Source organism: Schistocerca americana, chromosome 6 (assembly GCF_021461395.2).
Source record: "Schistocerca americana isolate TAMUIC-IGC-003095 chromosome 6, iqSchAmer2.1, whole genome shotgun sequence".
Taxonomy (NCBI): Eukaryota; Metazoa; Arthropoda; class Insecta; order Orthoptera; family Acrididae; genus Schistocerca; species Schistocerca americana.
This window is the reverse complement of record NC_060124.1, coordinates 178737679-178756029: the sequence shown is the minus strand read 5'-3', so window position 1 is coordinate 178756029 and position 18351 is coordinate 178737679. Positions and strand designations below refer to the sequence as shown.

The 18351-nt window shown below is 42.1% G+C and overlaps 1 protein-coding gene across 1 annotated transcript in view; it reads right to left on the bottom strand.

Moving 5' to 3' along the window:
- LOC124620034 (lipase 3-like) overlaps positions 1 to 18351 on the bottom strand; it is a 410637-nt gene that overhangs the window by 21636 nt on the left and 370650 nt on the right. The window contains exon 8 of the mRNA XM_047146699.1: positions 7772 to 7856. Coding sequence (XP_047002655.1) covers positions 7772 to 7856 — 85 coding nt within the window. The remainder of the gene's footprint in view (positions 1 to 7771; positions 7857 to 18351) is intronic.

The following is an 18351-nucleotide window of genomic DNA, read 5'->3' as shown; positions in this document are numbered from 1 at the left end:
GGACTCGCATTCAGGAGGACGACAGTTCAAACACACGTCCGGCCATCCTGATTTAGGTTTTCCGTGATTTCCCTAAACAGCTTCAGGCAAATGCGGGTATGGTTCCTTTGAAAGGGCACGGCCGACTTCCTTCCCCATCCATCTCTGACGTGAAGGGACCATTGACTTAGCTTCTTGGTCCCCTTCCCCAAATCAACCAACGAACCAACTGTTAATCTTGGAATTTTAATGTCATGTCAAATCCATTTGTCCGCAAGGCTTCCGTCTCACAGTGTTCACTAACACTTATTCCTTCCATCCACTGAGCTCAACTATGAGCGCAGCACCGAACAGATACGGCTTATTATGCAGATGCGACATTGATGTCACTCTGATATAACAGGTAGAAAATTAATATACAGTAATGCGCACCATAAACCGAATTCGCTGTCAGACCACTGCACCACTTCAGTTACTACTTCACTTGTTCGACCGTCAAATGACTGAGTTGGCAAACATCACATAGGCTGAACAACGGGACACTGCAGAACCAAAGAAACTGGTAAGGGTATGCGTATTCAAATGCAAAGATATGTAAACCGGCAGAACATGACGCTGCGGTCGGCAACGCCTATATAAGACAACAAGTGTCTGGCGCACTTGTTAGATCCGTTACTGCTGCTACAACGACAGGTTTTCAAAATTTAAGTGAGTTCGAACGTGGTCTTGTATTCAGCGCACGAGCGATGGGATACAGCATCTCTGAGGTAGCGATGAAGTGGGATTTTCCCGTACGACTTTTTCACGAGTGTACTGTGAATATCAGGTATCCGGTAAAAAAACAAATCTCCGACATCGCTGCGGCCGGAAAATATCCTGCATGAAAGGGACCAACGACGACTGAAGATAATAGTTCAACGTGACAGAACTGCAACCGTTTCGCAAATTGCTGCATATTTCAATGCTGAGCCATCAACAAGTGTCAGCGTGCGAACCATTCAACGAAACATCATGAATATGGGTTTTCGGAGCAGAAGGCCCACTCGTGTACCCTATGATGACTGCACGACTCAATGCTTTGAGTCTCATAATCGACATTGGCCTGTTGATGACTACAAATACGTTGCCTTGTCGGACGAGTCTCGTTTCAAATTGGATCGAGCGGATGGTCGTGTACGGGTACGGAGACAACAACAAGGATCCTGCATGTCAGCAGGAGACTGTTCAGGCTGGTGGAGGGTCTGTAATGGTGTACGGCGTATGCAGTTGGAGTGATATGGGACCCCTGACACGTCTAGATACGGCTCTGACAGGTGATAGGTACATAAACATCAAGTCTGATTACCTGCATCCATTGCTTGGGAAATTCCAGCAGGACAATGCGACACCCCACACCCCCGAATTGCTACAGAGTGGCTCCAGGAACACTCTTCTGGGGTTGAACACTTCCGCTGGCCACCGAACTCCTCAGACATGAACATTATTGAGCAAATGTGGGATAACTGGCAAAGTGCTATCCAGAAGAGATCTCCACCCCTCGTACTCTTACGGAATTGTGGACAGCTCTGCAGCATTCATAGTGTCAGTTCCCTCCAGCACTACTTCAGACTCCATGCACTTTGTAAGTAGGCTGTTTAGGTTCTTTTATTGGAAACGCCACGTAGCACTCTGTATGAAAATCACTGGCTGTGCTGTGTGCAGTCTGTGGCTGGTTTGCATTGTTGTTTGCTCAGCGCGTAGCGTTGCGCAGTTGGAGGTGAGCCGCCAGCAGTGGTGGATCTGGGGAGAGAGATGGCGGTAGTTAGAATCTTCTATTTAGTTGGCAGTATTGGCGCTCGCTGTATTGCAGTAGTTCGAGTAATGAAGATTTTTGTGAGGTAAGTGATTCATGAAAGGTATAGCTTATTGTTAGTCAGGACCATTCTTTTGTAGGGATTATTAAAAGTCAGATTTCGTGCGCAAAAAATATTGTGTTTCAGTTTAGTGTTGATCAGAATAGGTAAAGAGCGAAATGTCTGAGTACGTTTAGTTCTGCTCAGCTGTTTGAAAATCAAATAATGTAAGAGGTTTATCAGCAGAGTAATTCATTAATTTTTCTAAGGGGACGTTTCAACTTCTGCGTGTTCGCGGGGGCCCTACACGATATTAGGCAAGTGAACCAGTTTCTTTGGTTATTGAGTTTGTATGCAACATGTAAAACGGATAAACTGTTTTGAAATTGTTATCTGCATACAGTCGCTGCGATTTAGAATCGGAAGATAACAGAAATCGGAGGAATAATTAAGTACCACTGGAATGGCTGAAGGACAGAGAACCGGCACGGGCAGAGAGGGTGGGTGTCGCAGCACGTCAGTGTTCGCTCTGAACAGAAAGCATTCGTGCAGGGGCGGGACGCAGCGCTCAGGTGTACGGAGCGACAACATCGGCCTTTCAATTATTCAGCCACAGATGAAAATATTTTATGCGAACGACAGGTGGCGTGCGCACGAGGCATTCTGACGTCGCTCAGTGAAACCTCGAACTTATTATCGCGTTCTCTGAAAAAAATACCCACACTCGCCCGTAGCTCCTCGCGCTTCGGAATCGACACGAATTCAAACAGTGGTGATAGGGGCGTCTGTCAGCTCATTTGACGTGCGAGTATGCTGCCGAAATGTTTTCCCACTCTTGTCACTCTTTTCAGAAACACATTTGATGATGACGTGCATCGGAATTTGCAGCCATCACATTTTCCGCGCTTCATGGTAGTCTGATGACAGAAAATGCAGATAGAGCAAGCTTTATGATTACTTTATGAGCCAGTGGCCTTCACTGCTTCTATTGGTTGCAAGTTGGCGTATTGTACGTACCACGTACTCCACGGAGAAAAAAAATGCTACCATTACAAATAAAGACAGGTAACTTTTTCCGGCTCTTCCTATGAAATTTCCTTAGGGAAACGGGTGAGTGGCAGACTAATCATTCGATAGTTTCCTTATTCAGTCGCTCCTTCTTTCTTTCACAGCGCGATGATACTACTTTTGTGGAAATCTTACATTAATGCGTATTTCTGGGTATCTTACGTTAAGTCATTAGTTACAGAGATTTTTTTCGCTTGTTCCAACACCATTCTGCGCCATTATCTCCCACAGTTCCAGAAAACGGACACCTCCTGCTTTCCTTGATATCAGGTAATTCACTGCTCTTTCAAACACTAACTACATGGAGGGATTTTCTATATCTTTTATATCACCTTCCCTTTTCTATCCCGATTTGTAACTGTTTCTCACCCGCACATAACCATCAGATGTCTTGTTGGCACATATGTGCTCAATTTCTCCATGTTACCGAAGTTTCCAAAAGTCACCTCGTAAACCATCAGTTTTTATGCTAGGGTTCTTACACTTTATCCGTCTAACACCGGGTCGACGTTTTCAACAATAATTTTTACGTGAAATAAACCTGTTGTTGTTGTTGTTGTTGTTGTTGTTGTGGTTTTCAGTCCTGAGACTGCTTTGATGCATCTCTCCATGCTACTCTATCCCGTACAGGCTTCTTCATCTCCCAGTACCTACTGCAACCTACATCCTTCTGAATCTGCTTAGTGTATTCATCTCTTGGTCTCCCTCTACGATTTTTACCCTCCACGCTGCCCTCCAATACTAAATTGGTGATCCTTGATTCCTTAGAACATGTCTTACCAATCGATCCCTCCTTCTAGTCAAGTTGTGTCACAAACTCCTCTTCTCCCCAATTCTGTTCAATACATCCTCATTTGTTATGTGATCTACCCGTCTAGTCTTCAGCATTCTTCTGTAGCACCGCATTTCGAAAGCTTCTATTCTCTTCTCGTCCAAACTATTTATCGTCTATGTTTTACTTCCATACATGGCTACACTCCATAAAATACTTTCAGAAACGATTTCCTGTCGCTTAAATCTATACACGATATTAACAAATTTCTCTTCTTCAGAAACGCTTTCCTTGACATTGCCAGTTTACATTTTATATCCTCTCTACTTCGACCATCATCAGTTATTTTGCTCCCGAAATAGCAAAACTCCTTTACTACTTTGTGTCTCATTTCCTAATCTAATTCCGCTCAGCATCACCCGACTAAATTCGACTACATCCCATTATCCTCGTTTTGCTTTTGTTGATGTTCGTCTTATATCCTCCTTTCAAGACACTGTCCATTCCGTTCAACTGCTCTTCCAAGTCGTTTGCTGTCTCTGACAGAATTACAGTGTCATCAGCGAACTAGACCTATAATGATTAATTTGTGCTAATACCAAGAAAATAAATCACTTTATCAAATATATTCTAAAATTGCAAATGATGTGTAGTTCACCGTAAATACATACAATAATAGTCCCAAGACACTTACGGGCCTTATTTGTGTCACTACGGTAAGATGATGTCGGCAACGAGGATATGGAAGAAAAAAAATGTTCAAATGTGTGTGAAATCTTATGGGACTTCACTGCTAAGGTTATCAGTCCCTAAGCTTTCACACTACTTACCCTAATTATCCTAAGGACAAACACACACACACCAATGCCCGGGGCAGGACTCGAACCTCCGTCGGGGCCAGCCTCACGGTCCATAACTGCAGCGCCTGTGACCGCTAGGCTAATCCCGCGTGGCTATATGGAAACACAGCTCACAAGAAATCGGGCATTATAATTAGGAAAGAAAGCTTAGTAATTATTAAATAGTTTTATGGGCAACGTGATCAATAGTGTCTAAAATAAATGACTGTGACCAAACTAATAATAATGCCTGTAAGTTGGGACTGATTCCTTCGGCCGTAACACGAGAACTGTCGTACAAGTTGCCTCTCCATAACTATCAGCCAAATACACAATTCGAAAATTTTGAATTTGTTCCTTGAAAGCTGCAGAATACAGCTTTCAGAGATTCTTGAACTTATTCTGAGTTTGAAATTTCACTGGGATGGAAAGCTACTTTTCACAAATCAGTACGGATTTAGAAAGTATCGCTCGTGCGAAACTCAGCATGCACTTTTCCTGCATGATATCCTGCTAACCATTGATGAAGAGCAAAAGGCAGATGGCATAAACCTAGATGATTATCGGAAAGCCTTACACACGGTGCCGCACTGCAGACTGTTAACGAAGCTACGGACGTTCGGAATACGTTTTCAGCTGTCTACATCTATATCCACACAGGTACGCCGCAAGCCGCAGTATAGTGCGTGGCGGAGGCTACCTTCTTACTACTTATCATTTCCTTTCCGTTCCATTCCCAAATAGAGCGAGAGAAAAACGACTGTCTGTACGTCTCCGTACGAGCTCTAATTTCTCGTATTTATCTTCGTAGTCCTTACGTGCGATGTATGTTGGTGGCAGTAGAAGCGTTCGGCAATGAGCTTCAGATGCCGGTTCTCTACTTTTTCTAAATAGTATTTCTCGAAAGGAACATCGCCTTCCCTTCAGGGATTCTAATTTGAGTTCCCGAAGCATATCCGTAACACTTACGTGTTGTTAGAACCAACCGGTAACAAATCTAGCAGCCCACCTCTGAATTGCTTCGATGTCTTCGTCCAATCCGACCTGGTAAGGGTCCCAAACACTCGAGCAGCACTCAAGAATAGTTCGCACCATCGTCCTGTATGCCGTCTCCTTTACAGGTGAACCACTCTTTCCTTAAATTCTCCCAATAAACCGAAGTCGACCATTCGCCTTCCCTAACATACTCCTCACATGCTAGTTCCAGCTCATCTCGCTTTGTAACGTTATGCCCAGTTGCTTAAACAACTTGATTGGGTCAAGCAGGACACCAACAATAATGTATCCGAACATTACAGGTTCATATTTCTACTCATCCTTATTAACGTACATGCTTCCAAATTTAGGGTAAGGTGCCATTCATCATACCAACTGGAAATTTTGTCTGTCTTGTGTCTTCCTACTCAACTTCGACATCCTACCGTACACCACGGTATAATCAGCAAACAAGCGCAGATTACTGCCCGCTCTGTCAGCCAAATCATTTATGTATACTGAGAGCAACAGCGGTCCTGTCACACTTTCCTGGGGCACTCCTGACGATACCCTTGTCTCTGATGAAAACTCGTGCCGTCGAGAACAACACACTGGGTTCTATTACTTAAGAACTCTTCGAGGCACTCACATATCTGTGAACCTATTCTGTACGCTCGTACCTTCGTTGAAAGCCTGCAATGGGGAACCGAGTCAAACGCTCTTCGGAAATCTGGAAATATGGAATCTGCATGTTACGCTTCCTTCATCCATAGTTCTCAGTATATCATGTGAGAAAAGGGAAGCTGTATTTCGAATGACCGATGCTTTAAGTGAGCGGCTCGAAGACTTCTTAAGTAATATATGAAGATGGTATTTGTTCTTCCAGACATATCCGAAAGAACAGATACCTTATTCATATAATTAAGGCTAACCGGACATTAACCTTCTTGTTCTGAGCTGGAGGCACACGCATTGCCCGAACTCTTACGGGACTCGGTAAGATTGTCTGCCGCGAGTAATGGGTGTAATGGGCAGGAGCACTACGAATGTAGTGTGTGGACATTAATTTGGGAATGTGGGTCTCACGGGGTGAGTGCAAGGGATAAATCCCTGCAGTCGCACTATCTTCTGTGCCATCGGTGGCTCAGATGGATAGAGCGTCAGCCATGTAAGCAGGAGATCCCGGGTTCCAGTCCCGGTCGGGGCACACATTTTCAACTGTCCCCGTTGATGTATATCAACGCCTGTCGACAGCTTAAGGTCTTGACTTAATTATCATTTCTTAAGTAATAGAACGCAGTTTGTAGTCCTCGACGGCGAGTGTTCATCACAGATGATGGTATCATCAGAAGCGCCCAAGAGTGTTATAGGACTGCTATATACACAAAATGGGTGGGCAGTAATCTGCGGCTGTTTGTTGCTGTGGTGCAGGGGAAGAAGTTGAGTGACTGTAGGAGCGTACAAGAAGACTTAGACAAAATTTCTAGTTGGTGAGAAGAATGGCACATTGCTCTAGATGTAGGAAAATGTAAGTTAATGGGAATGAGTCGGAAAACAATCCACTTGTATTGGTGTACAGAATAAGTAGTGTCCATCTCGATTAAATACTTAGCCGTAACAGTGCTGTGCGATGTGAAATGGAGCGAACATTTAAAAACGGTAGTGCGGAAAGTGAATGGTCGACTTGCGTTTACTGGAAGAATTTTAAGACTGTGTGGTTCATCTGTAAAGGAGACTGCGTGTAGATCACTAGTGCGTCCCATTCTTGAGTGCTGCTGGAGTGTTTCGGGTCCCCACGAGGTCGGTTAAAGGGAGACATCGAGGCCCTTCAGAGTGGGGCTGCTACATTTGTTACCGGTAGGTTCAATCGATTGGTCAGTATTACGGAGATGCTTTGTGAACTCAAATGAGAATGACTTTATGGTAGATGACATCCTTTTCGCGAAACAGTACTGAGAATATCTACTGGACCGACATTTCACGTTGACTGTAGAACCATTCTTCTGCTGCCAACGTACATTTCGCGTAACGACTACGAAGGTAAGAGATATTAGGGCTCGTACGTAGGCACTTAGACAGTCGTTTTTCACTCGCTCTGTTTGTGAGTGGGAGAGGAACGGAAACGACTAGAAGTGGTACAAGCTACCCTCCACCATGCTCCATACGCTGACTTTTGGAGTGTGTATCTAGATAAGACGGACTTCCAAAACACCATCGCTGCTGGGTCAGCACAGTAACGTCTACCTCCCAAGTTCAGAAATACGACATAAAATATAAAAACTTGACTTTGTTATACTAAATCTCACCTGACGCCATGAGCTGCATAAAGTGGCACATGGTCTTGATGGACGTCTGCGTTGGATAATGGGCAAACAGCTCAGGCAAGAGAGTCTGCAAAGAGAGAAATGGTTGTTAAGCAAAGACAAATGCTGTCGACAGAGAATAAAGCTTTGATGGTAGTAGTTTTTGTTGTGTTGTACGAGGATAGTCCATCATTCGATGTAACAAGAGCCCTCACGTGTATAAAAACACCCCGTGAGAATTAAATTCCTTGTCTAGATAGAGGAGATGATCAAAGCTTTTAAGTGCTGCCGGTAGATGGAGGTAGCTGTGCCGTTGCCCTCCAAAGTACAGTTTCAAGGTGGAGGGGTTGACTGATACGGGTAGTCGCCGATTAAAGTGTGAAGTGTAATAATATTTTTGCTTTCAAAGAAAACGTTCCAGGTGTAACTCATCACCACCTAGTTAAAGCCTACGGAGCGAGTATAAGGTCACAAAAAAGGTGTGGTTTTGTGGGAGGAATTTTATAGAGGCTGAATAAACGTGTGAGAGTTCAAAAGTCACCGCGACGAAGGGCCTCTAACTGTATGGCGAAATCACAATCGTCCAGTTTAAACACTCGATTGGCCAGTCCACTGTTTTTTTTCCATTCAGTCGGTTTTTTTTTTTTTTGAGTTGAAAGATACAACTGGATGAAACTAGTCTTTGCGGCCATGATCAGGTATAAGCATATTTTTCACCTACTTTCAGGGTGCGAATGGTTTTGGTTTCACTCAGTGCGAGACAAACGGCTAACACAAGTTTCTGACTGCTATGTCAGTAGCTGTATGAAAGCTTTCACTCAGTTTCCCGATAGGAGTGTTTCCTTTTAGATACTTCTTCAGCCTTTTCGGTTACACGTGACCCATGACAAGGGTTGCCAACATTTTAAAGACATGTAACATACCTTATTTCAAAGAGAGTTAAATGAAAAGTACATGTCTAAAAATGAACTATTTTCAGAATTTGTGTATTATTTATCGAAATAGGAATTTTTCGGACTTCTGGCCTTAAGTATCAATATTTGATTAGCTTTTACCAGTTTAATAACTGTCATTACCTTACAAATTCATGTTTAAAGGAACAGTGAGGACTTGATGTTAGATTTTCAACTTCAAGAATCAGACCGCTAAACAGGTAGAACTGGAACTATTTCAGCATGACAAGTAAATTTGAAAGTTCATTGTAATCTTCGCTCCTTTCAAATCTTAATAAAAGACTTTTCTTATTAATTGCTGAGACCATGGTCCTTTCCTCTAATTGGTTTCGCACCCATTCCCCATAATTATTTTTCGCTGAATACTGGCGTGATGTGAACAGCAAGCTTAGAGGATACCTTTTTTCTTAACTGGGGAATTAATCACGTGCTTTTCAAGCATATCCTGCTGCTTGTCGTAAGCTTATTTTCACGAAACATGCTTGTCACATTCGTCAGTTTTCTCTGAAGGCTTTACCAGCCTAGTATTCGTCTAGACGATTGTTGGGAAAACGCCTAAAAGACTCAGACTGGCCGACAGACAGAGTACAGACTACTTGCTATAAAATGATCAATAATTCAGCCAATATGCAAAACTACAACGGACTATACGGATCTCTTTTGATTCGATTGCTGCCACAGTTTCACTTGAAGGAAATGAATTAATGACTGAATGAATGAATGAATGAATGAATGAGTAATAGTCCAATCGGCAAGTAAAACTATTACATTTCACTCGAAAGAAATGAATGAATGAATAATAGTCCAAGCGATACGTAAAAGTATTACTGACTGAGTTGATTGTTTTCATTTGGTTATTCCTGTCAGCAAACGTAAGTCGGGTCGAAGGTTTATCTCAGCGCAGTCGTAGCACTCGTGTGTGGCAGACTGCACATGAACTCAACATCACTGGCAGGGCAGTCGATATGTTGCATAACACGTCGGACTACCAGAGGAATTCATGCAGCAACTCTTACCTGTCAGATGAGAGTGAAACAAAGCGAATGGTGTTGTCTCGCCAGCACTTCTTGCTGTATTAGGAGGAGCGCAAGTCCATTCGTGTTCCGAATCGTCACAGGGGACGAAACGTAGGAGCATATTGTAGCAACTAAGGCAAATAAAATGTCAGTGTCATGGACACACCCTCCTTTTCCCCTGACAACATTCAAAATAACAGTATCGGCCAATAAAGGTATTGTCATAGTTACTCAGGACACGCAGGTTGTACTACTGGCTTATATCCTCACCCATGGTATAATTGGACGTCCACCTCTAGCATTACTTTGCCTCAACAGTGGTTGTCGACACCAGTATTACTTTTCGTATTTTGGACAGGTCGGTATTATCTCAGTTGTTTTTCTGAAAACTTTCATATAATCTTATAAACAGTATTTTATATTTCAATCTAAAATTTATGAAAAGGAATTACTTTATAAAATATTTTAGTTTCGATGTTACAATCGATAAATACTGGTTCAGAATGTACAGTTACAATTATTTTTTAGAAACATTTGAAATTACCAATTATTTGCACACTTAATATTTCTGTTAATAATTATCCTGTACTGTTTACTACGTTTATATCTATATTAATTTATGAAATAATAATAGAAATTAATAATGTAACAAAAACTAGTAGGAATTCATTTATTAAGAAAAATTTTAACCCGTCTGGAATATTGTTATTTCCGCAGAGTGTGAAAGTCATAAGCTTGCCTCTGCTGTAATCGGACGTATTTTCTATAATAGGCGTCAACAATGTAATTTCGGCTTCGTTAATGTGAAAAATCAAAACACTGTATGAAATACTAAAAACGTGAGAAAATCAGTGGAAAATATATATATATACGTAAAAAAATTCTATAACAACATTCTTCCGATTTATTTGGTTCAAACCAACAGTGAGGACCTGATGTTAGATTTTCAGCTTCAAGGATCAGACCGCCGACAGGAAGAAATGGAGCTATCTCAACATGACAAGCTAAGTAAATTTGAAAGTTTATTGTAATCTTCGCTCCTTTCAAATCTTCATAAAAGACTTTGCTTATTAATTACTTGGACTGGACATTGTTTAATGTGGACAATAGATGGAAGAAAGAAGGAGAAGGGGGGGGGGGGGGAATACAATGGGAACACGCGTTAATATTGCCCCGCTGGAACGGTTGCAGACAGCGATCCGGAGGAAAGGACTGAGATTACGTTCGACAGGTGTCGTATTTCTGCACGAGAACACCCAACCACAGTTGGCTACGACGAAGGGTGATTTTGTTCAGATTTTCCGATGGAATGCATTGGAACGTCGTCCAAACGGACTGGATCCCGCACGAAGCGATTTGACATCTCTTCGGTCTACTGAGGAACCCTGCGACCGGTCGTCACTTCAGAAGCCATTTATACTTTTTGCTAGGTGACTCCTGCACATGGACCCTGATTTATTTCATGCTGGTTACAGTATACCTATTTTCCGACGAAACGAGTGCTTGGACAACCATGGTGACTATCTGGCAAACTAATATGTGCCAGTAGCTTAGAGCCTCTGTGTACCTCTAGAATAAATCTTGTGTCTCAGTGCACCATCCTTAAATGTAACCTTAAGGTAGACACACAAAGACGCACTAGGACTGTAGGTAAAATGTCGATATATCGATTCTTTTTCCAAAAGTATCGATTTATTTATGTTTCTTACTTTCTACGATATATCGATATCGAAATGGCAATATCGATGGCCGATATTTTTATATTATATTTTTTGGAGATTTTCGGTAAATATTTGAAGTTGATCTTTTGATATTGTAGTAGAACTTTTACTTTCACTGTGTGAAAGTGTCTTACTGCTTTATGAGCTTTCATCACGTCCAGACATTCTCTTTATTTGTGTGAAACAAGTTAGTATAGATGGGACAAATAGGAAGTCCGATTGCACTGAGGGGTAGCGACGTGACTGGAATCACAAGACTTCCGTTCTGAAGAAATAGCACACCAGCTGCGGTAAAAAATAAATAAATAAATAAATAAATGAAAATAAAAAAATAAAGCCGGCATTTTTCAAAAACAGCTGCTGATAAATATGAACAAAAATCTAAATGACAAGATTAGTCTTTTCGGTGGGCGGAGGCGTGTGAGGGAAATGCTGACGTAATCGGCGCTCGGCGCTACTAACGCAAACTGCAACGTTTAACTTCACCACGCAATTTTGATACTACAACTGCTAGGTCTCAGGCGTTTGCAGAAATCAAAAAACGGGGAAGTCGATATGAAGTGTTCTGGACAAATCCGATATGTGACGAAACCGAACGACGGACCCATCAGACACCGTTTATTGTGCCACTTACATGCAGTTACCTTTGTTAGCAAAGTCGTTATCGCCGAGAGTGAACGTGCATGGTTTTCCTTCCAATTCTTGCTCTAAGGAGGATAAGCAGGCTGTTAGTGTGTTGATGTACAGATATAACAAATAATAAATCAATGCTTAAATATACAGCTCTAAAACCGGTAGTATATTTACAGTGTTTAATCTTGTGTAATACATCTCGCTCCGTCATGTGTAATTTTGTATTGTGTTCTTTGACGATAGAGTCAGATGTATTTCGCAATGATATCAGTGACTGCAGTTGTAGTACTGGAAGGCTAAACTCTTTGAAGGAAGGGTGATGGGTGGTGAAAGAGAGTGAAATAAATAACGTATAAAATGCACATTCGACCCATCAGCTGTTTTTATTTTAAACCCAAATATATACCACTTTCGCTCTTGGACTATTTTTACGGATGAGAGTTAAAAAGTTTTAAGCAACCATATTGTATTAGTCATTACTTAAAAAATGTAGTGTTTGCCATGAATGTAAACATGTGACACAGTACTATAAAAGCAAACGTACGAATACTAAGTGTGTACAGAGCAGTACTCAAGAGTAGATCAGGACTGTGAAATAGATAACAATGATGACCCCTTTTTATTGGGAGGCAAACATGCATTGGAAATTGGACTGTCTGGGTAGAGAGCGGATGAGAAGCTGTCAGCAGGGCGAACTCGACTGTCACAGAGTAAAATAAAAGTTATATTTCGCGTCTCAGAACGTGTCATGATATACTTCCAGTTTTTAACCAGGCAGAGCCAGCCGAGCTATCTGACCTGCAATAGAGCTAAAACACAAGGGAGCAAGACTATGCAGAAGCTGAATGAGTTAATGTAAATAGTGCTGGATTGAGCTGCGTCTTCGAACTCTGTACTCTTGGACTTTGGTCCAGCGATTCAGCACTCATGGAGCAGCGCGTGTACCTGGCTAGAATACGTGAAGACAGAACGTCACATATTAAGTGGAAACGCGGAAAATATGTAAGATTATTATTAACTTCTAGTGATCCATGTTCAGACGGAGAGCTGGAATTGTAAAGCAGTAGTCAAAGGGCGGAAAGTATTCATATCACGTACGGTCATGGGCTGAAAGAAATGCAGAGTGTATGGGGAGATATGGCGAGAGATGGACCGTTACAGAAAGACAGGGGTAGAGGGGGAATAGAAATGGATGAGACATTAATGACCTCAATCTGATTTTGGTGTAGTATCAAGTAGTCCTTAGCGCTAAAAGTCATGTAACAAGATAAAATAGCTATTCTTTTATTCTACATCGTGATTATACCTTTGTTTTGTTTCTGGCAAACAACATTTAGTTGGTGGGATGAGGGAAGCAAAGAATCTCAGGGGCAGAATGGGAGAATACCTAATGCGGTAAACCATACAGTAACACTGTTAGGCAAAGCCAAGCGCGATTGGTAAACCCCGTGGTTCTGTCGGCGTCATCCTCATCCACATTCTCAGTGAAATGTACTCAAACCCTTTAATGCAAGGGCATGTGACACGACTGTGCTCAGAGATACCAACTCATAATTTAACTACAGTTAAATTTGCCCAGGTGTGCAGCACTTCGATACGGCAATCCCCTATATAGTAATTCCGCGCTGTTTTCGATTACTGTTCTATCACATAACACATTAATTCGCTGTTTTAGGACGAAAATTGAAATAAATTATCAAACGGTCGATCGGGAAAAACCGCATTTTTCAGTAAGAGGTATCTACGTGAAGCTGTTTGCTACTGTCGTCCCACCGTCTGACTACACTTTTTTTGTTTTTTTTTCCGAACCTCATTGTCCACCTGAGCCGGTAAACAGCGGAAGCTAATTACTGGCTCACCGGTCACGCGACTGCCTCTCTTCAACCTGCTTCATCGGTAAATAAGGCTTCGGACGCTCCTGCGATTCCCGAACTGCAGTATAGAGCGCGTTACGGAAGAGGAGACGAATAATGCATCAGCATGTCACCTTTGTTCTGGTTCCTTAAACGGGTTTTCCAAAAGAGTCTTTTTGGAATGCGTCACTGATTCGTTATATGCTTGCCATTAACCTCACTTTTTACGCCTTCTTTCTGTGGAGTTATATTAAAGATAGTGTGTATGAACGAAAGCACGGGATCTGACTGATCTGATGCTACAGCCACCATTTATAAGGGTCTGCTATAGCGAACATTGCAAGAGATTTGACACAAAGTCAACATGTATTCAGGAAGTATAATTCTCGTGAAACACAACTAGTTCTTTATTCGCACGAAATAATGAGTACTATCGACTGCGGATATCAAATTGATTCAGTATTTCCAGATTTCCTGAAGGCTTTTGAACTCGTTCCTCACAAGGGACATCTCACCAAATTACATGCGTATGGAGTATCGATTTACTTGTGCGACTGCATTCGTGATTTTCCGTCAGAAGGATCACAATATTAACCGATGGAAAATCATCGAGTAAAACAGAAGCGATATCCTCCGATCCCCAAGGAAGTGTTATAGTCATATTGCTGTTCCTAATCTATATAAACCATTTATGGGACAATCTGAGCAGCCGTCCTAGATTCCCAGGTAGATGTCGTGTTTCTTGACTTCCGCAAGGCGTTTGATACAGTTCCCCACAGTCGTTTAATGAACAAAATAAGAGCATATGGACTATCAGACCAATTGTGTGATTGGATTGAAGAGTTCCTAGATAACAGAACGCAGCATGTCATTCTCAATGGAGATAAGTCTTCCAAATTAAGAGTGATTTCAGGTGTGCCACAGGGGAGTGTCGTGGGACCGTTGCCATTCATAATATATATAAATGACCTTGTGGATAACATCTGAAGTTAAAGAGGCTTTTGTGGATGATGCTGTAGTATATCGAGAGGTTGTAACAATGGAAAATTGTACTTAAATGCAGTAGGATCTGCAACGAATTGACGCATGGTGCAGGGAATGGTACTTGTATCTCAATGTAGACAAGTGTAGTGTGCTGCGAATACATAGAAAGAAAGATCCTTTATCATTTAGCCACAATATAGCCGGTCAGCAACTGGAAGCAGTTAATTCCATAAATTATCTGAGAGAGTGATTTAAAATGAAATGACCATATAAAATTAATCGTCGGTAAAGCAGATGCCAGACTGAGATTCATTGGAAGAATCCTAGGGAGCCCGAAAACAAAGGAGGTATACTTGTTCGCCCACTGCTTGAATACTGCTCACGGGTGTAGGATCCGTACCAGTTAGGGTTGATAGAAGAGATAGAGAAGATCCAACTGAGAGCAGCGCGCTTCGTTACAGGATCATTTAGTAATCGCGAAAGCGTTACGGAGATGATAAACTCCAGTGGAAGACTCTGCAAGGGAGACGCTCAGTAGCTCGGTACGGGCTTTTGTTGAAGTTTCGAGAATATACCTTCACCGAGGAGCCAAGCAGTATATTGCTCCCTCCTACGTATATCTCGCGAAGAGACCATGAGGATAAAATCTGAGAGATTAGAGCCCACACAGAGGCATACCGACAATCTTTCTTTCCACGAACAATACGAGACTGGAATAGAAGGGAAAACCGATAGAGGTACTCAACGTACCCTCCGCCACGGCTTGCGGAGTATGGATGTAGCTGTAGATGTAGATGTAGATGATGCTGTTGTTTACCGTTTAGTAAGTCATCAGATCAAAAGCAATCGCAAAACAAACTTACAGACGATATCTGTATGGTGCAAAAACTGGCAGTTTTTTATGAATAAGAAAAAGTGTGACATGAGTACGAGAAGATATCCGTTATATTTCAGTTGCACGATGAATCACATAAATTTAAACGCTGTAAATTCCACTAAATCCTTAGGAATTACAATTATGAGCAACTTAAAATGGAACGCTCACATAGAAGATATTGTGGGGAAGGCAAAGCAAAGACCGTGTTTTACTGTCAGAAGACTCACAAGATGCGACAATTCTACTGAAAAGACTGTCTCCCCTGCGCTTCTTCGACCTCTGCTAGAGGATGTAGTATGGTATCTTTACCAGACGGGATTGACGGAGGACATCGAAAAGATTCAAAGATGGACAGCTCGTTTTCTGTTATCGTGAAGTAGAGTGTGACGGGTGTGATAAGCGAGTTGGGGTGGCACTCATTAAAACAAAGGCATTTTCGGTTCCCGCGAGATGCTTTCACGAAATTTCCGCCACCAACTTTCTCGAGAATGTGAAAATATTCTCACGAACCTGCGTAGGGAGGAATGATCATCGCAGTAAAATAAAAGAAATCAGAGATGGCACAGAACGATTTAAGTATTCATTTGTCCCTCCCTCTGTCAGAGACTTGGACAGTTTAAAGGAAGATAGTACTAAGTACTTACACCAACAGTGATTGTCAAATAAACTGGAGAGCGCAGAGAGAACAGCAAAAGATAAATATGAGTGTATAAAGAAGGTTTTCTCTGCCTCGTGATGACTGGGTGTTGTGTGATGTCCTTAGGTTAGTCAGGTTTAAGTAGTTCTAAGTTCTAGGAGACTGATGACCATAGATGTTAAGTCCCATAGTGCTCAGAGCCATTTGAACCATTTTTTTAAATAAAGAAGGCCACAGATGAAGCAGCGAAAGAAGCCGTTGGAACATATGTGAAGAAAATGAAACCAGTTTGGTGGGATGCAGAAAGAGCAGACATGGTTGAAAGGATAAAAATAAACTTACTTGACATTCCTAAATATGAATGACAGTCAAAGTAGAGCTAGATATACGACACTAAACAGAGAAGTAAAAAGAGAAGTGATACAAAGGAAAAAAGGCATGGGAAGAAATATGTGAATATGTAAGAAGGATGGTTGGTGGAGCTCGTAGTGCTAAGGCCCGAAGAACAATCAAGTCAACACGAACGTCAGCTAGTGAACTGTTACATCATAAAGTTCTTAAATACTGCTATGAAATTATATGAAAATAACGCAGTCAGAATAAGGACTTGGATTAGTTGGACAGAAGAATTCGATGTGGAGAAGGGTCTGCGGCAATGATGTGGGCTGTCACCAACACTCCTTAAGCTGCATCTAGGTGCAATTCACCTGACTTGGCATAGGAAAAGCCAAGTTATGAGGGTGACAGTAGACGGCAGCAAAATATTTAGCCCGTATTTTGCAGATGACCAGATTGCAAGGGTAAAATATGAAGATGATCTGAGCTGTAAAAGAAGAAAGCTTAAACAAGAAGACAATATGGGTGGTCTGAAGATGAACATGAAGAAATTTGAGTACTTGGCTGTTCGAACGGAAAAAGTAAATAATTTGGAGGTAGATGGAGAAGTAATTGTAGGTGTGGGAAATGCAAAATATTTTTTGGTATTATTTAACGAGCAGGGGACAAGCAATGCTGGAATCGCTAGTAGGTTTAACAACGGCGCTGTAAGAAGGGCAGTGAACTCTATTCTGTGGAACAAAAACATAAGATGAACAACGAAGGAGGGAATGTGTAAGACTGGAGTCAAGAGTCTAGTTTTGTGCGGGGCAGAAGTCTGGGACGTTACCAGAAGAACTAAGAATAAACTGCTTGCCACTGAGATGGATTACTTAAGACGAAACACAAGTTATTACTAGGATGGATAGGATAAGAAATGACGTAATCCGGCAAGGGATGAAAATGGATAGGAACATCTGTGAAGACATCCAACAAAAACAGCTGATGTGGTTTGGCCATATGAATAAGGTGAATGAATGCGATACTACAGTGAATACCGTCCTAGCGGAAGAATAGGGGTCACCAACGACGCAACTGACAAAATGATGTGGAGGAGGCAATGGAGGAAAGGAATATGAACGGCGAGAAAAGTGAAGACAGAAGAAGAAGGCTACTGGGGGCGGAGGAGTGGCGCCAGCCGTAGATAATCAACAAGAAGAAGAAGAAGAAGAAGAAGAAGAAGAAGAAGAAGAAGGTATCCTGTATCACCACGCCAGATGCTGGCCACGCATAGCTGGCAAATGCAGTTCCTCTCGGAGACCCCACACGCGGATTGGTCCATCGCGATGCTGTATGCAGAAATGAAACTCGCTTGATAAAGAGGACTCGGTGCCATTTTTTCCTATGTCAAATGTTGTTGGGTGCCTCTGTAGCTGCTGTTGACGTGTTGATGGAAGTCGCAGCAACTGTCACTGTTCCGAGAGTGTGTGCTGCTTAAAACGATGCCACAGTGTCCCTAAAGGTGAGTGCCTGGTAGCAAACAAGCACATCTCGTGCCGTGGTGTGGCTGCACGGGCGAGGAAACCTTATGTCT